The 23,567-nt window shown below is 33.5% G+C and overlaps 5 protein-coding genes across 7 annotated transcripts; 1 reads left to right on the top strand and 4 right to left on the bottom strand.

Annotated features, from left to right (window-relative positions):
- Positions 1-246: 246 nt before the first annotated feature.
- LOC140816648 (protein TIFY 9-like) lies at positions 247-3,467 on the bottom strand. Its single transcript, XM_073176039.1, has 6 exons — positions 3,226-3,467; positions 2,988-3,141; positions 2,795-2,888; positions 2,601-2,706; positions 2,472-2,529; positions 247-581 (listed from the first exon to the last, which is right to left on the bottom strand). The coding sequence occupies exons 1-6, from the start codon at positions 3,311-3,313 to the stop codon at positions 491-493; spliced, it is 591 nt and encodes a 196-aa protein (XP_073032140.1). The 5' UTR covers positions 3,314-3,467; the 3' UTR covers positions 247-490.
- Positions 3,468-4,807: 1,340 nt separating this feature from the next.
- Positions 4,808-7,261, bottom strand: LOC140816226 (protein TIFY 9-like). 2 transcript variants are annotated; one of them, XM_073175335.1, is made up of 7 exons: positions 7,063-7,261; positions 6,798-6,966; positions 6,589-6,682; positions 6,405-6,510; positions 6,251-6,308; positions 6,016-6,057; positions 4,808-5,258 (listed from the first exon to the last, which is right to left on the bottom strand). In XM_073175335.1, the coding sequence occupies exons 1-6, from the start codon at positions 7,148-7,150 to the stop codon at positions 6,042-6,044; spliced, it is 531 nt and encodes a 176-aa protein (XP_073031436.1). In that variant the 5' UTR covers positions 7,151-7,261; the 3' UTR covers positions 4,808-5,258; positions 6,016-6,041. The 2 variants fall into 2 exon arrangements, with proteins under 2 accessions (XP_073031436.1, XP_073031435.1); XM_073175334.1 differs by lacking the exon at positions 6,016-6,057.
- Positions 7,262-10,343: 3,082 nt separating this feature from the next.
- On the bottom strand, positions 10,344-11,743 carry LOC140816227 (uncharacterized). 2 transcript variants are annotated; one of them, XM_073175337.1, is made up of 3 exons: positions 11,574-11,731; positions 11,269-11,479; positions 10,344-10,518 (listed from the first exon to the last, which is right to left on the bottom strand). In XM_073175337.1, the coding sequence occupies exons 1-3, from the start codon at positions 11,614-11,616 to the stop codon at positions 10,464-10,466; spliced, it is 309 nt and encodes a 102-aa protein (XP_073031438.1). In that variant the 5' UTR covers positions 11,617-11,731; the 3' UTR covers positions 10,344-10,463. The 2 variants fall into 2 exon arrangements, with proteins under 2 accessions (XP_073031438.1, XP_073031439.1); XM_073175338.1 differs by having other exon boundaries at positions 10,426-10,911; positions 11,574-11,743.
- Positions 11,744-11,978: 235 nt separating this feature from the next.
- LOC140816225 (GEM-like protein 5) lies at positions 11,979-13,515 on the top strand. Its single transcript, XM_073175333.1, has 2 exons — positions 11,979-12,667; positions 12,800-13,515. The coding sequence occupies exons 1-2, from the start codon at positions 12,181-12,183 to the stop codon at positions 13,297-13,299; spliced, it is 987 nt and encodes a 328-aa protein (XP_073031434.1). The 5' UTR covers positions 11,979-12,180; the 3' UTR covers positions 13,300-13,515.
- A 6,714-nt stretch (positions 13,516-20,229) lies between these two features.
- LOC140816392 (protein CURLY FLAG LEAF 1-like) lies at positions 20,230-21,546 on the bottom strand. The gene is made up of 2 exons (XM_073175625.1): positions 21,149-21,546; positions 20,230-20,758 (listed from the first exon to the last, which is right to left on the bottom strand). Exons 1-2 carry the CDS (start codon positions 21,386-21,388, stop codon positions 20,375-20,377), a joined length of 624 nt encoding a protein of 207 aa, XP_073031726.1. The 5' UTR covers positions 21,389-21,546; the 3' UTR covers positions 20,230-20,374.
- Positions 21,547-23,567: the final 2,021 nt, after the last annotated feature.

Raw genomic sequence — 23,567 nt, 5'->3', positions numbered from 1 at the left:
TCTAAAAAAACTTTATTTTCTTTAGCGTATCTTATTCCATAATAATTAAACGTAACTTCATTTTTTAAAATTATTTGCAATTTTTATTTATTCTTATTTATATTTATATTTTTTAATCAAATAAAAAATTAATATTATAAAATAAAAAAAATGAACATTATCTCTACAATATCATCTCAAATTTGTATAGCCATGTACCATATATCAAATATCACGTCAGCAATTGAAACAAATAATAAAAAAAATTAAAAGTTACTGTAGGAAAATACAAACTTTGAAAAGTGTAAAAATCCAAAATTTGACAAATTGATGAACCGAAGAAATTATTTTCCCCTTTGTATACACAACTAATCCATGAAAAGGCGGATCATTCCTTGACGCAAACAAAAACCTAAGAGGAAACTGCGACGGAAGTAGAAAAGTCGCACACAAAGTAAAGCATAAAAACGTGCTTCTAAGAAATAATGGACCATTAGCAACTACTAAGCAGTTACCGCCTTTCCTGGAAATTCTCAGGCTCGCTGCTTTTGCGGGGGTTTGTACCATTCGTAGGCCACAAATATGGGGATTCCATTATCAGTCTACAAATAATTCCACAAATTAATTGATGTCAATCTTATCTATATTAACAAAAGAATAATAATTTTTCATGGATAACTCAAATAAGAGATCTGTTTCACAAATTACGAACCGTGAGATCATATAAACATGATGAGCAGGCCTTTTGATTATTTATTATTTTTATTATTTGCTTGGATCAACTTTAGTTGGAAATTTATCTATTTAAATCAAAATTAGTACTATAATCATCTATATATCGTTACTTTTAGTTCTCTATCCATTGCTAATATCAAAATTAGTTTTTTTCATCTATTTAATCAATTTTTTTATACATGGAAGCAACAACTTTTTTTTTATTACAATAGGAGAGGGGTAGGTGCAACTAGGCCAAATCACTGGTGGCATGGATACAACTTAAATGCGAGGTGCATAAGAAAACAGTAATTCTGGATTATGTTATGTTATCTTTGAAGTATTTTTCCTCCTATAATTGTTAAGTTTTAGATCTTCGAAATATATATCATCTTTCATAAAAATGTAAAAGTCTAAATTCTTCAATAAATTATTTACCATATCACGTGAAAATCATAATGAAATGTCATTTAAAATTAGCAACCAACTTCAACTGCTACTCAATCAGGCCACCAAAACAAAAGATAAAACGACATGAATTTGGATAAAAGGGGTTTAAAAAATAAGAAGCTATTTTCTTCGTTTGGATAATTTAAATGTTATAGCCAGAAAAAATAAAAAAACAAAACATTGGGAAAGAAAAAGATTTAATTTACACTTAAAGTTCCGAAGGATTAATTTTGATATTCATTCAAACGGATGTAGGGTCGTGTTAGTATTCATTCAAAGCACGAAATCAGAGGTCAAATGACGAAGTCGCACACAAGGAATTTCTATATAATTTTTTCGTCAAAAAAAAAAGGTTGATCAAAGTAAAGGCACGTGTTTTTTCATTCACATATATATAAATCCTAAAAACGTGGGTTGCTGGAAGACTACAAATATCAACTAGAAAAAAAGAATTATTTAAGTAATTATTGCAAATATTTTAAAAAAAAATTTAAAGTAACGAAACTTTGTAAAAAAAAAAATCTATGATCACTTTTTTTTAAAGCAAAAACAATACATTAATGATTGATTGTCTTCTGGCAAAGGTTTCTGAACTATTTCAGATAAAAAATAATAAGAAAGCCCGAATACATTTATCAGGAGAATAGGTTTCTTTTGATATTGTCTCACGAATTTTTATTTGCGAGACGAATCGACTCAAAAATCTTTATTTGTGAGACGAGAACCCTACCGATATTCACGATAAAAAGTAAAATTTCTAACCTAAAAAGTAATATTTTTTCATGAATGACCTAAATAAGAGAGCTGTCTCACAAAATATGACATGTGAGATCGTCTCACATAGGTTTTAAACTTGCCTTGAGTTATTTTGGTTATAAGTATTTTGTTTCAAAAGTGTTTTCTTAAGTTAAACTTTTAAAAGTATTTCTTTTTTTAGTAAAGTTGTGATATATTTGTATTTAGATGCATAGATAAAAAGAAATTTTTTTTGAAAATTATAAAATGAAGTAAGTGTTTTTTAAACATTTGTTTAGAACAGTATTATAAGTGTTAGATGGATCAAGTGTTTTTTAAGGTACTAAAAATCTCATCCAAATGAATATAAAATTATTTTTTTAAAAAAAACACTTTGCTTAGAAAGAGAACATAAGCTTCGTCTTAAAATTAAACATAGTATTTTTTGCCAGGTAGATTAAGAATGCCACTGAAAAAATGACAAATTTCTCGTTTAAAGTGACAAGTGATTATTTTAATGATAAAAAGTTAATATATTTAATAATAAAAAGATATATTTAATAAAAAAAATACTACGTGTACCAATGCAGTACCTTTCTTTCCGCTTTTCCAGAAAGCTATGGAGTGATTTCCTCCTTGCGATCGGCAAATCTAAATCAAGACGAACCAGAGTGAAAAATGGAATTAATATCCAATAATAATAATTATCCAAACAAACAAACCTCCGTTGAGAGCATGTAGGAGATATTGTGCAGTCTGTTTAGATTCGGAGCATTCAGCAGATTTTGGGAGCCCACCTTCCTCGGCAAGTTTCAGGATATCTTGTGCCTGCACACACGCTTCACTGATCAACAAGTTCAAACACACAAAAGATCTGGGACAAGAATATTGGGAGAAAGAAGAAGAAATTAAAAACCTTATGGGAAGAAACATCGAAAACGGCAACCGTTCCGTTGTAGAAAATCGTCATCGGAGCAGTTTCATCATTTTCTCCACGCCAATTACTCAGCCTATACACAACCAAAAAGCAACAAAATTGTTTCGAATATATGTCGATGCTTGAATCGAAGGAAATTAAACCCACGTTTTTATTTTGTAGTGCTGAATACCTTAGAGTAGGATCACAAACTGGAACCGAGGGAACGTTTTGTTGCGTCTCCGGAGGAATACAAAGCGATGATTTCTTCGAATCCGGCACACATCCATTGGCAATCACACTCTTCAGTACCTCTGGATTTATCTTCGATATCAGACCTTGTATATCTGAAATCCGTATTGTTTATAAACATAAGAGGTAATTAAATTATAGTACATGCAGAAGTATATGAAACTTCGAATAGATCTTACCACGAAAGCTTCTTTTTCGATCGAAAGTGGGAGAGTGGGAGGATTTGTCCATGTTCAAGAGATCTAGTTCGAGGCCTGATTTTGCCATATAGCTTATTGCTTGCTTATTAGCTTGGATTGATGAGAAGTCCCAGTGCCAGCAGTGGTGATTTTTTTAGAGACGAAACGCAGTGGTTATATGGATGGTGGTGGGTGGGGTTCTATTCTTGTGGGTTGTGTGTTGTACAGCGAGACGTGATTTACGAAACAGAGAATGAGACTCCGAACCCCATAAAAAAATTTATTTTTAGTAATAAAAATACATAGACGAAAAATTAGAAATGAGGCAACTTTATCTTGATATAGTCTCTTATATCTAAATTATAAAACAAAATTTTTTTCGTAAAAAAACGAAAGAAATTTGAAAGCCGGAAATTAAATTGAAAAATATGAACAAATATACAGAAATATGAAAGCTAAAATGCTTGCAAGTGTTCGTCCTATATGAGTTGAGCTGTCATCATCTAGTTCTTCCGCCTTGATTCTGTCCCATCCTCCCAGCAGCTGATGCTGGTTTTTGCACGATCTTGTCCGTGGCGTCATGGCTCATACACAAGCCCGTGACTTGGTCAATTCTCCCATGTTTTAAAGCTTCAGCATCCGATTACTAGTTGTCCTAAAGCACCGAAGATATTTTTCATTCACCTTTTTTTGAGTCAACAATTACAAAATAATATTAATTTTTATTTTTATTTTAAAATAAGATATTACATTTAATTTATAAAACTCAAAATTAATCGGGATAATTTAGTTCGTGGCAGATTTATTGTTTCTACTTTCTAATATTATTTGTTATTTATCAATCAATCAATAAAATCCTCCCATGCTGTCATTTTATTTTTATTATTTAACTGGAAATTTATTATTTATTTTCAAAAAATCGTGATTAAAAAAATAAATAAACCACACAGTATATTGTGAAGCGGTCATTTTATTTTGTCAAAAACCGCACCATGCTGGCCCGGCCCGTAACCGCGTGCTTTAATATTTAAAAGATATGTAAACAACACATTCATTATCTTACTTTAATTTGAAATTATGGTTTTCGATAGGTTATTTTTATTAAATTAATTTCTTATAAACATTATTGTTTTAATTTGCTTATGTTGGTATTTTTTTATTATTTTTGTGTAGCTAAATAGTAATTGAAATAATATATGTTGTAACATTTTGCATTCTAGTAATTTATTATTCACCAAGAAACCGCAAACTGATCTACACCATTTTTAAAAAATAATAATAATAGCCTACTGCATAGGAAAAATCGGTTTGATTTTTTTTTATTATTATTAAAAAAACCTCGCAAGAAATTTTGAACTCGATACATATTTTTGTTCCATAGTTTAATTAAAAATTATTTTTTGCTATTTTTGTCCAGATATTCCAATTCTCAGGAACATGCTTCCATTCAGTGTGTGTGCTGCCAGCATTAATAATTTCACATTTTTGTGGATGACTTGAGAAACAATCAGATGTTATCTTTCGATGCACAATCGTCGACTAACACAATAACATGTAAATAACACTAATCAAGTAAACTATATTGGAGAAACCATGAATAACATGCTTGTCCAAGAAAATGTTATACGAGGAATCGAATTTCTTACTGTTGATTAAATATTCACATATTCTACTAACGCAAACCGTCTATTCGAGAGAATAATTTCCAAAAAATATAACAAGCACAGATAAAATCGCACTATCAAGTCTCCAATATTACCTGTTACACATAACTAATCCATGCAAAAGAGCAGACCATAACTTGACGCAAACAAAAACATAAGAGGAAATTGCGACGAAAGTAAAGTCGTACCCAAAGTAAAGCATAAAAACGTGCTTCGTCTTAAGTCGTGACACGCTTCTATGAACCATGGATCATTACTAAATACTATTATATAACCGTCCCACCTAAAAGTACAATTTCTCGGCGCAATATTTATTCTGCTAACCTCCTTCTGCCAGACACGCACCAATACGGGGATTCTTTTACCAGCCTACAAATTATTCGACAAGAAAAAAAAAAGATATAAAATTACCATATTATGTAACAAATAATTTCACTTCAAATCAATTTTATCCACTAGCATTCATCAACTTTAAATGCCAAATAACTTGTATAAGACATAAAATCCAACATCATCTTGTACGTTTCATGCTCTATTTGATGAAATTCACCCGAGGTTAATTTCGAATTGAACTCGACAAAATATCTGGGCCACACACCCAATGTATGGTTAAATAAAGAATGATTCAAATTTCTGATATATCTCGTCTCCGTTTTTGTAAAAAAAAATGATTAAATCTCGCGTACGTGTTTCGATCGTAAACGATCTTTTAGTCGAAAAATAGGTGATAATTAAGGTTTTCACTCACAAAAATATAGGAGGAGCAAGAGCCAATTCAAGGGTTCATTTCACCCTACCTTGTGAGGCACTGTCCCCATGAGGTGATCAAAGGCCCAGATTTATACACACATACACCCCATGAAGTGATCAAAAGCCTAAATTTAATCACAATGTAAAATCAATGGCTGAGATCCTGTGAGGGCACTGCCCTCACAGGTAGCATATCGACATTACCCAATTCAAGATGTCTAGCTAGAACCCGGTTTTGTTGGTAGAATACAGATATCAATTACAAAAATAAGTATATTTAGTCATTTACTAGAGAAACAATCGTGACAAATAAGTAGATAGAGAGACAGAGAGCTATTGTATAAACCAAATCTTCCATGAAAAAAAAAAGACTTACTGCCATGGTGGTACAATGGTGCATGCCTAGTCCAAATTAAAGCTGGAATTAATTAATTAATAATAATCAGATTAAATAAAATTGTTTCTTTTCCCCATCACACTACAAGTTTTACACATAATGTTCCAATTTATTCTGCCAAAATATTTCAGGATTCGTACGTTTAGATTTTTTAAAAAAAAATCAAACTTGCTTGAATCTATATATATATACACACACACGTGTGTGTAGTTACCTCTCTTTGCGTTTCTCCAGAAAGCTCTGCAGTGATTTTCTCCTTGGAATGGGCAAATCTATGTAAACAAGCACCATTATGAAAATGCCTTTTAATATTCAAAGTTTTTAATAAAGATAAAAAAAAAGTCTGAATTATTATTACTGAAACATACCACCGTTGAGAGAGTTTAGGAGATATTGTGCAGTCGGTGTAGATTCGGAGGATTCAGCAGATTTATGGAGCCCATCTTCCGCAGCAAGTTTCATAATATCTTGTGCCTGAACGCACAGTTCATTCATTTACAAGATATTCTAAAGATTTTGGAAGGAACAAGAAGAAGAAGAAGAAGAACAAACCTTATGTGGAGACACCTCAAAAACAGCAACCTTTCCGTCGTAGAAAATCGTCATCGGGGCAGTTTCAGTTTTTTCTCCAAACCAAGTACTCAGCCTATACACACCCAAAAGCAACAGAAAAGAGGGAAACAAGGGTTTCATGTTTCGTAAACAGTATATTTTTCATTTAGGAGGTTTGTATATATTGATGCTCGAATTGTTTTGTATACCTTAGAGTAGGATCGCAAACTGGCGACGAAGGGCTGTTACGTTTTGCCTCCGACATCGGAGTAGTAGTCGGAGGAATACAAAGCGTTGATTTCTTGGCATCCAGACGTCCATTAGCAATCACACTCTTCAGTACCTCTGGATTTATCTTTGATATCAGACCTTGTATTTCTGGAAAACACATACCATATATATATCAAGACACGAACTGAACTAAATATAGAATATTTTCACACATGAAACTACGAATAGAGATCATATTCGAACCACGAAAGCTGGTTTTCCTTTCGAAAGTGCGAGTATCGGAGCGTTTGCCCGTGTTTAAGAAATCGAGTTCGAGGCCCGATTTTGCCATGTATAGCTAGCTAACTATGTTTGATTCTTTGGTTTGGTTGATCAGAAGTGAAGTCCCAGCGTGTATTTATGGCTATGAATGATACTGGTGGTGGGGTCTGTTCCAGACCTGTCGAGTGCAGTAGTATATAGAAGCACGTAATTCATGAGGGCGAGGAACCGAGTTTACACAACATTTTGCGTAATAGCAGTTGTGGGGCAATCCTAACCTACTACTTCACATAATTTGACTCTTCATTTTGGGATTATCCACTCGATTTTAAGTCCTGTTTTTTCTTTAAAAAAATAGATTTTATCCTTTGCAAAAAAAAAATATATATATATATATATATATATAAGAAGAGAGCTTTTACTGTAATGAGTTCGGTCCTACTCGATATAGTATCCGAACCGACTGTTTAATTGATTTTATTGTGAATATTAGAGATTAGAGTAAGTTTCTTATAAGACGGTCTTACGAATCTTTATTTGTGAGACGGGTCAACCCAACCGATATTCACAATAAAAAGCAGTACTGTTAACATAAAAAATAATATTTTTTCATAGAGGACCCAAATAAGATATATATCTCACAAAATACGACATGTGAGACCGTCTCACACAAGTTTTTGACTAGAGATTATATTAAGATTAGTAACTTTGTAAATATTATTTATACTAATTGATTGTAACAATTTTTAAAACATGATGCTTTTTATATTTAAAGTTATGATTTGTTGGCAACTTGGCGAAGACCAAAGAATATCAAAGTCTCTTTATTTGGTATAAAGATTTAGGTTTAAACTTTTGGCAGTTTCGTTAAATTTCAATTCAACAGAATTCTAAAGAAATTTTTTCTTTTAAGAAAATATAAATGAACATAAATACTTTTCTCGTGTCAAATATATATAAATAAAATTGTTTTTTTTTTACTCATGTTAAGTAAAAAGTATTATTTTTTTATGTTGAAATAGTATGAAACAAATCGACATAACGCACATATATTATCCATCAGATCCTTTCGAAAGAAACATACTCAAATATAAAATATGATCTAGTAAGTGTCGATGTGATTAGCCAAGTGTTTATAATGTACGAGACCTCGTTTTTTGCATGGGATGTTGCCTGAAGATTGGGCACATCGCACAACCTTTCGATTGTCGGCCACGCTACGCTTAAATAAATGAAAAACTAAAATTTCACGTGATTATTATTACTCCCGTTTCGGTGCTTTGACTGTACCCACCACCCTCTACTTTATTACACCAGAAAAAGACCTACTGCTCCGAATTCCTCCTAATGAATTTATTTATCTTGAATTTATATTATAATATTTTTTTATGTTTAAGTGATTTTTGTGTGAAAAAGATCAGAAATTATAGATGAAATAGAAATGTTAGAGAGGGGACGGATAATTATTTAAGTATAATCCTTTCTTGTTATTTTCGAAAATTGATTTTGATTCATAATATTTTTTACCACCTGTTATCTTAGCATTTCTTGACCAAGTATTATATAGCAATGATATGACAGATGCACCTAATTAATTATTTTTGGTTCTTTACAAATGTTTATAATTTGTCTGAATATTGTCAACGTGTGGATATTAACGTACTAGGCCCGTGGCTGACGCCTTCCATGGCTTCGTAATTGGGAAAATAATACATTTACTCGTTTAAATTGTTTTTATGGCAAAAATTTGTGTGATACAGTCTCACATTTCAGATTTTGTGAGACAAATTTTTTATTTAGATCATCCATAACAATGTATTATTTTTTATGCTCAAAGTATTAATTTTTAGTGTGAATATCAGTATGGTTGACTTATCTAACAGATAAAGATTCGTGAGACCTTCTCACAAGAGACCTACTCTTGTTTTATTCTGTTTTCATCATCATTAATCTTAATCATGTAAATTTTCTTTTTTTGATTTATGATATATTTCATCAGAGTACTTGTATTATATTGAACACATCAATATTTTCACTATTATATCAATATTTTATGAGAAGTATTATAAAAAATAGAACTAAAATAAATAAAAAAAAACAAAAACAAAATTGAAAGACTAAACCTTAACTCTTAACAAGTCAGAAAAAAAAAATAGAAAACAGGACAACTTACTGAAAAAATTTGTTAATTTTTTTTTTTCTATTCTTCATGTCTGACGGTATAAATGGGTAGGCTTTTGCAAGAAAAATAGTTAGAACATGCATTGTTATTAACACAACTTTTTAATGTTTGAGAAATGTAATTTGTTTTTGTTATTGCGTAAAAGAAAGGGGAAATATTATTTATATCATATATGTAGTTGCTATTTTGTGATTTTAGTTCTCTAAATTGTCAAGTTTTATTTTTAATTATATGTTTTTTCAAATTTTGACGATTTTAATCATTTTTATTAGAAGTGATAATATGACTTTGCGTAATTGATAAATAATAAATTAAACTAATTCAACAAAACATAGTCGTAGAAATTACACGAGTAAATTAAATTTCGAAAGTAACATTTTATTATCTTTACTTAATTCCTAGCCACTCTTAGATAATAATTCAAACAGCCACCATTCTACGTACGAGATATAATCCGAAAAATAATCCCCCGATGATTAACTCCACTGCTTCGCAAATCGGGAAACCGAAATCGGGAAACCGACCGATCCAAATAATATGTTTGTAAGACATTTCTTTTCGACGAAGCATTTTTTAACCTAGCTAAAAGAACAGAACAAGGATACGGGACGCAGTAGTATAGGCGACAAAGCAGATTTGAACCCACAATATCAAGATATGGTATGCAAGTATACGCGACCATTTTTGTGGATTTTGCCTATGCTTGGCTTTGTCACGAGTGTAGCGCCTGGCGTAAGACGAAGACTTGCGTCCTTATTGTCAATCGTCGAACGTTGGCCACATCTTGTTATGCTTATGAATTATGCTCGTTGCTAAACGTGATATTCATGCCTGTGGGATTATGATAGGACTGCAAGTCCATCAATAAACCCCAAAGTCAACACCAAATTGTTTTGTTTTTGTTTTTGTGTGTGAGAGAGAGAGAGAGAGAGAGAGAGAGAGAGAGAGAGAGAGCATAAATATCAGGCCTGTTCCGTTTTAACCCGAGTAAACTTTCAGCATATTTTAGTTTCTATATATCTAGCATTTGATAGTCGGACTTTGGAGATAATAACAAACAAGAAGGTATAATTCCCGCTGATTGAGCATAACAATAGATTATTTAATCAGTAAAAAGAAGTGTTTCCACAACAGACAACTCATTGATGAATCGAATCTTCAGCTTCATTTGATTTCTTATTTTATATACGAAGCCATTAGCTCAAAAGCAGTGGCAGCATTGTTCGAATAAACAACAGCAACAAAGAACGCCCAAACTGCAACACAAATTTCAAACAAGATCCTCCCATCACATCATAAACAATAAAACAAGCATAAATATATACGACAGATATAGTGACAGAAGAAGAAAGTTTTCAAAGAACCGAATGGTTCATTTCACCCTACCTTGTGAGGCACTGCCCCATAGATGATCGAAGGCCCAGATTTACACACACATACACCCCATGAAGTGATCAAATGCCTAAATTTAATCACCATGTAAAATCAATGGCTGAGATCCTGTGATGGCACTACCTGTGGTAGCATCGACATTACCGAGCCCCCACAGGTAGCATCGACGTTACCGAACCGGAGACGGTATCCATTTTGTTTAGATTGATTTGGTATCTCAAAAAAGGATCAGAGAAGGGATAACTGCAGACTTGTTCCTATTTTTTTTGGACATCAAGCTAAAAAGACAATAACAAGCACATGAATGATGATGATAGGACAGGAAATAGAATTGAAGCAACCACTGATTTGGGGCAATTTTCTCATCGATTTTACTCACCATTTACAGCTAAACACAAACAGAAGGGCAACGCTAACTCAAAAATACAAGAAGCAAATTTTCAAACACATCCTTCTCCCAATACTCAGCGTCGACCAAAAGGAAGGGAAACAACGAAAATTGAAGGAGATTTAGTGATCTAGCAAAATTTTAAGGTTGGGTATATAAACGGTGATCAAGATTTAAATTCGTAGTGCCCGTCAGATTAAAATTCCATAAACGACGGCATACATACCAGCCTTTGAGAAATGAAGAGCAGCCAGAGTCCTCATGGTGATGATGATGATGATTGTGCCGAGGTGGCAGCGGAGGAGGATAGTCATTGTTGAAGTAGCCCTGATAACCAGGAGGAGGGGGTGGCGGAGGTGGGTACCCCTCCCTGAAATACCCTGGCGGTGGTGGCTCCGCCGAGGGGTGTCCCCACGGCGGCGGCGGATGTGGCAACCCTGAATTCAATCCGTATTCCACAAAAAATTAACCGACCTTTATCCTAAATGTCACGGCTATAATTAATTAGCAAAGCCACAGATGAAAACTTGCCTGGTGGAGAATAGGGACCATGATGGACGTGCTGGTAACTCATAATTCACAGATTGTGGAGCTGTGTGAATTCACAAGAGAACGGCCCAAACTTTGACCCAATATTTGTTAAAATATATAAACACGACGAAATGAAATGACACCTAATTTTCTTCTTGGAAATTGGAAGGGGGATAAGCTTCCAGTCTATTCGAGGCAGATACGAGGCGGAGCCCAGTTAAGATATTTTTATACACGTAGCCCACTGGGTTGGCATCCAGAACCCAGCGGCACGTATGGGCATCGCGTTGTATTTAAATACGTGTCACATTTTCAGCTATATGGTTCCGTGACGAGTACGTTTCTCTAGCAGTATATAGAATTCATCATATCCGCAATTGGAGCAGGTGTACATGTTGAAGTGTCGGTCCATATATCGTTAATTATTATTTAATTGTTTGAAAAGTTAACACGGCTAAGTATCAACTTCTTCCTGCTTAAGCAAGAAACATATATAAACATAGAACTTCTTTGTCTCGATGATTATTCGTATTGTTGTATAATCACCATAGATCCTCAGAAAACCAATATTCATTGAACTCGATTCCGTCCCTGTGAGTTTAAGACCATGGCTAGCTCAAATGAAGATCACATAGCTAAAGAATCACAGCCTCGTGAAGTCACCGCCTCATCTGCCACTGAAACTACGCTGCCTGCGGGGGGAGAAGTCAGGAAGGGGGGAGATCAAAAAGCTACTGAATTCGAACATCGTGAAACCTCCGGCTCATCCACGCCACAGCCACACCATGGTCAACAGCCACAGCCACAGCCACAGTCACAGTCACAGCCACCACCACCACCGGAGGAAGATGTGAAGAAGTGGGGTACTCACGAGATGGGCGCTCCAGCGGCCCCAACTGTTCACCCGGACAATCAGCAGGCGGCTCATTGGCAGGCACAAGGCTCCGTCCAACAGTATCACGATAACCAACAGCCTTACGTAGTGCATTCCCCTGTTAATAAACCCGCCGACAGCCCTTATGAATATGTTGTTAATATGTTCAATTCTTGGAGTCACGGGGCAGAAGGCCTAGGAGGCAATATCTGGAAACATTGTGAGTTCATTTCTTTAATTCAAATTTTCCCATCAATCTTAATTGATTGAATTAATTTCTTCCGTTGTCCTTTGGCCTAGTGAACTTATTCGATATTCTGATTGATGTCATGTTAATTATGCTTGTTTGCAGTAAAAACTGGGCCATCTTTATCAGAAACTGCGTGGGGGAAGGTTAATTTGACGGCAAAGGCCATAACAGGAGGAGGATTTGAGCCACTTTTCAGGCAGATTTTTTCTGCTGATCCCAATGAGAAGCTGAAGAAGACATTCGCTTGTTACCTCTCCACAACAACAGGACCTGTCGCGGGAACCCTCTATCTCTCCACAGCTCGTGTCGCCTTCTGCAGTGATCGTCCCTTAACTTTCAGAGCTCCATCGGGGCAGGATTCCTGGACTTACTATAAGATATCAGTACCCATTGGAAACATAGAAGGTGTGAATCCTGTGGTCACGAAACAGAATCCGCCTGAGAAGTATATTCAGATTATAACTATTGACCGCCACGAGTTTTGGTTCATGGGATTTGTGAGCTTTGAGAAAGCGATCAATCACCTGTTGGACGCTGTTTCGGATTCTAGAGCGAGCACGGGAAATGTAGCGCATTCGGCCGGTCACGAGCCAAGAAGCTAAATCACTCTCCATATATCGCACATCATTTGCACCTCACGGTTTCGGTTATATGCATTCTGATACAATCCTGAGTTATTTTCTTATTTGTGTTTTGTGCTGTAATTTTGGAATAGGGAGGGACGAAGTATACGTTTGTGTGTAAATAAATTGCCTATACTGCGGCTGATATTATGTTTATTATCATTGTTTATATATTATATTTTAAGATTTGGTTTATGGAGTATTGATTTGTAAGTATTTGGCTCATTTTCTTTGTTCTGTTCAACATTTATGTCGTTATAATTTTTAGACTTTTGCATGTTATGACCTTTATAGGTCTTAAATCAATTATCGTGGATGCAAAAATCTTTGGTAAATATGATATATCTTGGATGCATTTGATGTTATTCCAATGTAAGTAACTGTTGCTTATACATTCCAGTGGAACATATATGTATAATATGTAATTGAAGATAGTTTTTTGGGGACTTACACTAATCAAGTTGTTAGTGATTTGTTCGGAGCTCGACTTGATAAAACTTGTTCGAGATTGTTCGTCAAGTTTATCGAGCCGATCTCGACAATTTTATCGAGTTGATCACGAGCTCGTTTATATAACCCAACCTTGATTAGTTTTTTGGGTTTTATAGAATAGTACAAAGGAGTGAGAATGAGGAGTTGGGGCTCATTTGTGTCTGAGATAAGGGCACCAAATCAGAAGACAAGAATCTGGTTAGGTTCTTATTCTACACCAGAGGCAGCCGCTAGAGCTTATGATGCTGCACTTTTATGCCTCAAGGGCTCCTCAGCCAATCTGAATTTCCCACTTTCAAAAGCTTACCAACAAAATATTGACCCTGAAAACGTAATCATGTCGCCCAAATCCATCCAACGATTCGCAGCAGCAGCCTTAGCAACTGATATTGTTTATTAGTTGTCACGTGTTGTGTTTTTAGTGAAAGAGATCACATTTATACATTACAAAATGATAAACTCATACTTCCAATTTTACATATTAGTTCGTATTTTGATTAAGAATGTTCAACGAGCTCGAAAATTAATCTTCTAAACGAGGTGATGTCAAGTTTTACTCGGTAAATATAATAAACGAGCTATTAACGAATCGAGTTCGAGCTTGAGTTATTTGCGAGCTTTCTAATTTTCAAATGAGTCGAATTCGAGTTTATTAAATTGAGCTCGAGTTTGAGCTTATATATATATAAAATCAAACCAAACTCAATAGCTAGAGAGTGTTGGACCTGCTCTTGTTTACATCCCTGATTTTTTTTAAATCAAATGGTAATTATGAAGAAATTAATTATTTGTGTCGTGCGTAAATAGTAAATTAAAAATCTTCGCCCTCTCTACGGAGTGGATCACCTTTTATATGGACCAATTTTCTATGAGCCAAGTATCTAAACTGGGCTGAAACAAACAAGTTATGGGCTCGAACTATGTGGATAGATGGACATGTTTTGGCTTCGGGGGGTTACGGATCTCATTCAGCCCAAATTACAGTTTCAGTTAAATTAACCCAATTCTCCTACAAATAACAAAATCAGTCCCCCACCTACCCTACGTCTGCACTCACCCACTGTAAAAGGTTATTTTTATCTAAAATTGTACATGCAACATCACTATCCTACGATTAATTGTTCGATTTAATAAATCTTTGAAAATGTAATTTTAAACTTAAATTGTCAAATATTAAATTCTAAGTGATACGTAACTATATAACAACAAAAAAATTACTCGGCATGAAAATTAATCTTGTGACAGTGCCTCTTTGGCTAGTAGCATAATCTTCAGCTCACTGTGAGCGGAATTAGAAGCAGGTTAAAAAACCCGAGACATCCAAAAAAAATTCGGATACCAGGAGTTTGATTATTCTTTCAACTAACATTTTTTTGGACGAGTCTGACGACAAGTGCGGTTTATCTAACTAATATGGTTAGTAGACTATTGCGTTAGTTCAAGATTTTATTCGGTAAACACCAACCTACAGTGAAATCAGATTCCATGGTAAAAAAATAAAGAAAAAAATATCTCAAGTTCCTTGTTTTGCCTGTGTACAGTCTCTTCCCCAGTATTATCTGTTGTCCTTGGATATTGAACAATATTTTCAGACCTTTCTGGCCAAGATTCCTTTGTCTGTTTTTGAAGCAAAAGGATGCTTTGTTCTCTTTTCTTCTTGAGGCTGGTGGTGGACCATTAATATTCTCCATTACCTGTCTGCCATTGCTGAAATGTCAATTCCTTTTGGAAGATCGGGCTTTTTGTCACTGTTTCGATTCCAATATCTAGATAATTTAATACATTTCGTTTCACATGATCATGAATTTTATAAAATGTTGAGCATTTTTCGTTGCATCGGTTGTGACATATATTTGTTTTACCAAGATTTTGACATATAACCCTCTCTAATATTGAACATCGTAATATATACTCAGGGGCGATGTATTTCGTATATCTAAGTCAATCAGCTTGGTTGGCCTGTCTGATGTCACGTCAACGTCGTTACTCTATAAAAATAGGAACATAAACCAAAACACAACCTAATTTAACATGAGAAAAAAATCAAAATTGAATACTTATATGACCACTTAGAGGACAATTTTAACTATTATCCGTGAAACTTCTGCATCGGTTAAAAATTATATTTTGTAAATCCAATTGGGTAATTTCTGAAAGTGCCTTTTGTTCTTTCTCTTGATTTTATTGCAGCAGAAGATAAGAACTTGATCATAAAATTATTTTTAGTGAAACCAATTATGTAATTTCTAAAGCACCTTTTGTTCTTTATACAGCTTTTATTACGACAGAAGGAAACAACTTGATCGAATTAATAACTAATTCTCCTTTATTTTCTCCGGCATAATCTTCTTTGATTTCAGCTGTAATCGTCCAAATTCCATATTTTATATCTCAAATATTTTATGTGTGCTCAAGTTAATTTGTTTCGACAAATTTGACCCATGTTATATCCCTGATAACAAAGAACAAATCAACGTGAAAGAAATTTAAAAATTTAAACTCAATTATGTTTTTTTTTAATAACAAATAATTAGTTTTTCGTTACGGCTTTTTTAGTAGGCAAAAACTTGTGTGAGACAGTCTCATGGGTCGTATTTTGTGAGACGGATCTCTTATTTGGGTCATCCATAAAAAAATATTACTTTTTATTCTAAGAGTATTACTTTTTATGGTAAATATCAATAGGGTTGACCTATCTCACAGATAAAGATTTGTGAGAGTGTCTCACAAGATACCTACTCTTTTACAGTATGTTTGGACAACCAGGATTTGAGAGGATTTCATGGGATTTGGATTTCAAAATCCTATTTTTACTTTTTGGCAAGATGTTAAAAAAAAAAAAAATTCGAATTTGCTTAAGATTTCATAGGATTTCCACAAGTCTATCCAAATCCCATCAAATTTGATAAGATTTGGTGGGATTTGGATTTTAAAAACATAAAATTATTTTTTTATCCAACACATCATTCTCCACCAAAAGTTTCTAAATGATTAGACTTTTTTTCCTTTTTAACTTTTTTTAGAAGTTGAAAGATTTCGTTTAAATTTTATAAGTTTCTTGTGTTATTTACTGATTAATATAATAAAAATTATACTAATTATCAAAGCTTCTTTTTACGTTTAATAATTAATTTCATGTTAAAGTTTGAAGTTGTTTGATGATTTTTTAATTATTATTTTATGTGCACTATGATTAATAAATAATACTTAATTTTTGAATTTACAAATACAAATAATAGAGAAAAAATATTAATTTCTAAACTTTTTTTAGTTACTTATGTTTATATGATTTCTAAGGGTAGTTTAGTAAAATTTTAAAATTCCAAATTCGAATCTTTTTTTCTCCAAACAAGAAATGGATTTGTAAATACCATTTTTAAATTTTAAACCAAACACCAAATGGAATTTCAAATACTTGAATTTCCAAATCCAATTTCAAATCCCACGAAATTCTCTCAAATCCTGATTGCCAAACACACTGTTAGTCTTTTTAGTATTTGAAATTGTATCGAAATATCTTCTTTTATTTTCACATACGTTAAGTTGCTCGCATAAGGAAATACTTGAACTCAACGGTATTTGAATCACATCATATAAAATAAAATTAGCTTAGCTTCCTCGGCTCCAACCTTTCACCCACTGTCAGCTTTCCAATGTTTACTTGGGATAGGGCTGAATTTTCGGCTTTGGTTGATTTGAAGGCAAAAACTTATGTGAGACGGTTTTACGGGTTTTATTTGTGAGACGGATATCTTATTCGAGTCATCCACGAAAAAGTATTACTTTTTATGCTAAGATTGTTATTTTTTATTGTGAATATGGGTAGGGTTGACCCGTCTCACGGATACAGATTAAGATCCGTGAGACGGTGTCACATGAGACCTACTCTGATTTGAGAGTTATGAAAAACTTTAATCGTGTTTTTTCTCTCTTTAAATTGGTTCATATATTAATTTTGAAACTTTACAATAACTAAATATTATTTTATAATGAGAGGAAAAATTGTAATTTTTTACATGTTTTCAATGCTAGAATTGAAATTAAAATAAATGTATTTTTTTTATTCCAAGTTTTGAGAAGAAACTTTTGAGCTAAAGTAGTTAGAGATAAAATTATTAGTTGGAGTTGAGATATGGGAAAAGAGGTTGGAAATTTTTGACAGACATTCGCGTGAAATTAATATGTTATGTTGATCGTTTTATGGTAAGTCAAATCCTAACAATTCTGTGGAAAATCACCTCAAATCGTGATCAAATTTGATCTGGGATCTTATCCAAGACAACTTTTGTAAATTGTCGAAGTAGGAGTAAGCGTTCAATCGGTTAAAAATGTTCACACCGATATTTTTTTTATTAACCGAGCCTAAATTTTTACAAGAGCATATCAAATTCGAAATAAAATCATTTAATTTGGTCTGCAACTTTACTTTCGAAAACAATTTAGAAAGAAAAACTGATACAAAAATATTAAAATCCATATAAAAATGGATATTATTTTAAAAATCGATTCAAAAAAGTCAAAAAGTAAGAAACCATGTCCATGCATCACTTTTTGAAGTTTTCTCATCTCACCAGGCTGGGGCTTTCCTAGTTCAATTTTGGGCCTTCAGTGGGCTGAACTTGATTCCTCTATTTCCGGGCTTCTTCATTATAAGCCAGATTGTTCCCGAGTCCAATGTTCTGGTGAGGTCAGCAATGACTTAGCTAGCATTGTGTATCTATCTGTAGATGATACCAAAGTTAACTTTGGTAATTTCACAATCTCTTATCTTCAATTTGAATTGACAAATCTTGCATTTGTTTTATAAAAACTAAAATTTTAGTCTTAAAAAACAATGTACAATGCAGACTGAATTTTTATGATTTATTCAATACTAGTTATGCTGTCATCAAGTGAGACTAATATAACCTAATAACAATCTTGCTAAACACCAATATTTTCTTTCTCAAATACTATTTTCCATAGCACCTCTATTCTATGACTATAGTGAAATATAAACTGAAAAACAAATTTTAATGATAAGATATTAATCCGTCGTAACTGGAGATATTGTCACGCTTCGAATCTAGAGATGTCAATGGGACGGGTATGAGGCGGGTTTGGCTAAACCCAAAACCCTCCCATGAAAAAAAAAACTTTGACCCATTATCCGCCCCACCCCGGTTAAATATATTTCGGACCCACCCCACCTCGAATACGAAACGGGGCCGGGTAGACCCATGAGACCCGAATTTTTTTAGAATAAAAAAATAATATTTCTTCTCACATGACTGAATTATGAAACAGATAAGCCTCTAAATACAACATTGTGTAATTTATGTCTTCGACCACATTTAATAATAACAAACAAAGTATTTTCACGACATAAAGAATTAAATAAAAAATGTTACTAGCTCTCCAAAAAACTTAAAATCCCCAAAAATAAGTCATAACATAATTTAAATAGATCAATACAAAATCAGCGAATATGCAATATTTAAGTCTACTAAGATGAGGATTAACTATTCTTCTACTATTGCTAAAAGCAGATTCAAATGTAACACTTGACATAGGAATAGTCAAGATCGTTATGGTTGAGGTGAGCTACTAAAAAAATGAAAATTAATAAAACTAAAACTCTAAAATATTTATATCCATATATATGGAGCGGGTATTATAGTACCCTATGATCCGCCCCATATCCATACGGGTCTGAAAAATTGGACCCGAGACCCATCCCATAACCCATTGAGTAGATCTCATGTGAGACCGTCTCACGGATCTTAATCTGTGAGACGGGTCAACCCTACTCATATTCACAATAAAAAGTAATACTCTTAGCATAAAAAATAATACTTTTTCATGGATAATCCAAATAAGAGATCCGTCTCACAAATACGACCCGTGAGACCGTCTCACACAAGTTTTTGCCTAACCCATTTAGTATGCCCAAACCTACCCCATACACGCGGGTCCTTTGCGGATCTGGGTAAAACATAGACCCATTGACATCCCTATTCGAATCAGGCTCGCGCAAACACGATTTCGTGCCTAATCGATTTTAATCTAGAAATGGAAAATGTTGTAGGAGTCAATTGTATCTTGCAACAACCTCGTTTAAACATCCAGTATACATCCCATTTTTCCTGAAAATCTAGGGTGTGAGTGAAAAATACCACCTTTTATAAAAAAAATAAAATGTAAAAAAACAACACATGTTTTCAGATTCATGGATGATATGAATTTTGTCAATCATGGAAACAAAACAAAACAAAACAAACCATTATTTCTCTCTTGTGATTCCGCCTGTCTAGCAGTTGACTATAGCTGGGATGTTTTAAGCTAATCTTCCCTTTTTTTATATATAAAAAAGGAGGTAATTATTAATCCATAAATGCACAAAAATATATCATAAAGAACAACAACATGACGGGAAAATAGTGATAGAAAAGTTGAAAGAAATGGTAAATTTTCATAGCTCGACAACGTCATCCAATATGCTTAATTAGCACTCCACCAAAGTTTCTTTCGAAGAAAAAGAAAAAAAAATTGTTTTGAGAAAAGAACAAATAACATAAACGATTCACGGGGAGCCATTTTCGGATCGATCAAAGTGCAGGAGTTGACCACAGCACTTTGGGCAGATTTCGAGTTGTTTGGGCACCATGTAGTACATTAAACAGCTCTTGCATCCGGCCACCACAAGCACATTATTCGAGTTGATATTACTACTACTATTATTTTTCTTCTCTTTTTCGAGGTTTTCTTGACAGTAGAAATCTTGTTTATCATTGTTTTTACCACTCCATTTCCCTCTCGAAGGAGATGATTCTGAGGAAGACCCGTCACTGTCATACGAGCTGCAGTCGTCTTCCGAGTAGTAACCGTCGCCGTACTCCGCCGTTGACCGGGGATCTTCCGTTGATTTCATGCCTGTCCTCCAATTTATGAAGTATATTTCGCCTGTCTGTATTGCAGAACCAAGAAGACTTGCACCATCAATCTTTTCAAGAAAATGCATGTAAAATGACCTCTGAGCAAGAAAAAACTTGTCTCCTCTCCAGGCTTTTTTTTTTTTGGGGAAAAATGTGAGCTTTTTACGAAAGAAAAAGGGTTGGTGCCGCAAAATATATGTTATATTGGGAAAAAAAAAAGTGCAGTGAATGAGGAATAAATGAACAAAGAGCATCATAAATAACTACCATTAAAGAATCGAAGCTTTTCGGCACAAGAAACAGATAACAGAGGTGAAATAAATTAAGATCTGTTAAGGTTTGTGGCATTAAATGTCGTACAAAAGCCAATAAAAGACAAAATAACATCACAATAATGGTAGGGATCTTAAATATTTTCTCACCTTTAAGTCGAGACATTGTTCCCAATGGGTAGGCAGCGAGGTTTCTGAATTGAGTTCTAACGCGGCGGTGGCCAAAGCCGAGACGGCGACCGAAGAGGGATCTCCCAGAGAATCTGAGCCGTGCGGCGGACCACCGCCGCCGCTGCCGCCGATGCTGCTGCTCTGTTGGTGATTCAAGGAACAATTTTGAAGGGATCTCTCCAAAGATGCTGTGATTGTATCCATGTTTGGTGTTGCCATTTCAATCAAGTCCCACAAAAGAAATTGATCGCAAATATTCACATCAAGAAACAAATGAAAGAGAGTAAGAAAAATGGAGAGAGAGGGGGAAAAAGGAGATTTGTGTTGCAAAATGGGGAAAGTGGATGAGGGTAAAAACACAAGGTGGGGGAAGGGAATAATATTGGGGTTTGAACACCAAATATTTTTTCCCAATGTTCTTTATTTTTTTTAAACTTATAAATCATTTCATTATATACTAATATTCAATGTTATGTTTTTTATTATAAAAATTTAGAGTAGATTAATATTTAATAGGAACGAAAACCATGTCGGTCCTTGGAAGCCGAGGACTTGTAAGGGTCATTGAAGCACACGCTCCATCCTCCACCTCGTTGTTTCGATCCTATATGTGAGTTCACTGTCTTACAAAATTTAGATGGACAAGATTCATACACATATATGATTTTAAAAAAATTAGTGGACCTCATTTATATGTGGTTAAATTTAAGCTCTTAATTCTATCATGAGATAGTACTATTACATGTAGGATGGAAGCAACCCACCTTGTTGATCGACCCTTGTACGGACTCTTTAGACTTGGTTACCTAGATTTGTATAATGAGGCCCGTGGCTTATTAATTATCTTATAATCATTGTTATTCTACAAAACTATGTATATATAGTTGCATTAAAATTGTCCAAATAATTTGGTACATAGATCTAGTATATGGTGAGTCTTGTATTTATTTCAATTTATATTTGATAAATGAATAAATTTTAGTACCAATTATATATTTGATCAGTTAGCGTTAGCTATATCTATACTTACTATTTACTATATTAACTTGAGTGCATTATGCTAACTAATTGCATGTGTTAATGTGCAATAAAAGTTTCTTTACAGTTGTATCTTTCTTGATATTTATTGAGTTGATATCTTGTTAGACATTTTCAAATATTTATATACGTGATATGCGTCAACTCGATTCACATCTATCAGGAAAATAATAATTTTGACATACAAAGTAATATTTTTTTCGTGAGTTAGGTCGAATGAGAGATTTGTATCATAAAATTGATAGAGTTGGTCTCATGTGAGCCCGTCTCACGAATCTTAATACGTGAGACGAGTCAACCCTACTCATATTCACAATAAAAAGTAATACTCTTAGCATAAAAAATAATACTTTTTCATTGATGAACCAAATAAGAGATCCGTCTCACAAATATGACCCGTGAGACCGTCTCACACAAGTTTTTGCCAAATTGATATGTGACACAGTTTCAAAAGAATTTTTGTGATATTTGTTATTATGTAACTTTGATAGTGTTGATTTATTAGTAATTTTCATATCAAACTTCTAATTATCTTATTAAATTTGTATTTAAATTATAACCACCATATCCTAACAAAATATATATTTATCTTTAATTATACTTTTGAAATTTCAAATGATCATATAATTCTTAACATATAAATTATTATATTTTTTGAAATTTTAAGATGATCACTATACTTTTTATACAAAAATATTCATGTAACGCTCCGATTCAACGGTTGTCCCCGGCCACAAACCAACACGTTCACTCGATCGATTATGTGTTTATATTTCATGTGTTGCTGTTGAACAACCCTTGATCTTGCTCCATTTAAAGCTCTACTAGAATTATCATTATCTTCGTTCTTCAAAGAAGTGACGCCCAATATTAGAAAACTTTGGTAAAATTTGTTTTATGATTATTATATAATGGTTGATTTGGCTTTCATCTAACTTCCGGGGTCTTGCATGATTTAACAATTTTGCTGTTAGTATCGAATCGAAAGATATTAAATTAAAATAACAACAATTGGAGTATTAATTTAAGAGCCTTGATTAAATAATAATTAGTCACATTGAATAGTGTAGCTGTACGTGAGATTAATCTAAAAGAAATATCATTAAAAATTAATCCTAACATTATAGACATGACTGGTGTCGGGTTTCATCATTCCTCACAAGCGAAAGGACCGTACTGCTTTTTAATTTTTACTTTTTAAAACGTTTGTGCGCTTAAACAATAAACTTGCTGGAATCTATATTCTGAACTATTGGACTGAAAATGTCTGCCACCAAATACCCATCTTTATATATATATATATATATTTATAATATTGATATGTGGTAACATTTCGGATATATCGATAAAATGACATTCA

The sequence above is a fragment of the Primulina eburnea genome, chromosome 16 (assembly GCF_022965805.1).
Source record: "Primulina eburnea isolate SZY01 chromosome 16, ASM2296580v1, whole genome shotgun sequence".
NCBI lineage: Eukaryota > Viridiplantae > Streptophyta > Magnoliopsida > Lamiales > Gesneriaceae > Primulina > Primulina eburnea.
Note: the sequence above shows the minus strand (reverse complement) of the source record. Positions and strands in the feature narration are given on the sequence as shown.

What these genes read in the sequence shown, in the direction of transcription:
- LOC140816648 (XM_073176039.1), bottom strand. Translation starts at nt 3,313, where the DNA reads ATGGCAAAATCAGGCCTCGAACTAGATCTCTTGAACATGGACAAATCC. An exon ending in GTTTGTGATCCTACTCTAAG is followed by an intron (nt 2,889 to 2,987) that starts GTATTCAGCACT and finishes GGTTGTGTATAG; the next exon opens with GCTGAGTAATTGGCGTGGAG. An exon ending in TCGATGTTTCTTCCCATAAG is followed by an intron (nt 2,707 to 2,794) that starts GTTTTTAATTTC and finishes GCGTGTGTGCAG; the next exon opens with GCACAAGATATCCTGAAACT.
- LOC140816226 (XM_073175334.1), bottom strand. Translation starts at nt 7,150, where the DNA reads ATGGCAAAATCGGGCCTCGAACTCGATTTCTTAAACACGGGCAAACGC. An exon ending in CCTAAACTCTCTCAACGGTG is followed by an intron (nt 6,309 to 6,404) that starts GTATGTTTCAGT and finishes TTGTTTACATAG; the next exon opens with ATTTGCCCATTCCAAGGAGA. An exon ending in CTGGAGAAACGCAAAGAGAG is followed by an intron (nt 5,259 to 6,250) that starts GTAACTACACAC and finishes AATAATTTGTAG; the next exon opens with GCTGGTAAAAGAATCCCCGT.
- LOC140816227 (XM_073175337.1), bottom strand. Translation starts at nt 11,616, where the DNA reads ATGAGTTACCAGCACGTCCATCATGGTCCCTATTCTCCACCAG. An exon ending in TGGTCCCTATTCTCCACCAG is followed by an intron (nt 11,480 to 11,573) that starts GCAAGTTTTCAT and finishes GATTGAATTCAG; the next exon opens with GGTTGCCACATCCGCCGCCG. An exon ending in TCTTCATTTCTCAAAGGCTG is followed by an intron (nt 10,519 to 11,268) that starts GTATGTATGCCG and finishes TTTGTGTTGCAG; the next exon opens with TTTGGGCGTTCTTTGTTGCT.
- LOC140816225 (XM_073175333.1), top strand. Translation starts at nt 12,181, where the DNA reads ATGGCTAGCTCAAATGAAGATCACATAGCTAAAGAATCACAGCCTCGT. An exon ending in AGGCAATATCTGGAAACATT is followed by an intron (nt 12,668 to 12,799) that starts GTGAGTTCATTT and finishes GCTTGTTTGCAG; the next exon opens with TAAAAACTGGGCCATCTTTA.
- LOC140816392 (XM_073175625.1), bottom strand. Translation starts at nt 21,388, where the DNA reads ATGGCAACACCAAACATGGATACAATCACAGCATCTTTGGAGAGATCC. An exon ending in AACAATGTCTCGACTTAAAG is followed by an intron (nt 20,759 to 21,148) that starts GTGAGAAAATAT and finishes TCTGCAATACAG; the next exon opens with ACAGGCGAAATATACTTCAT.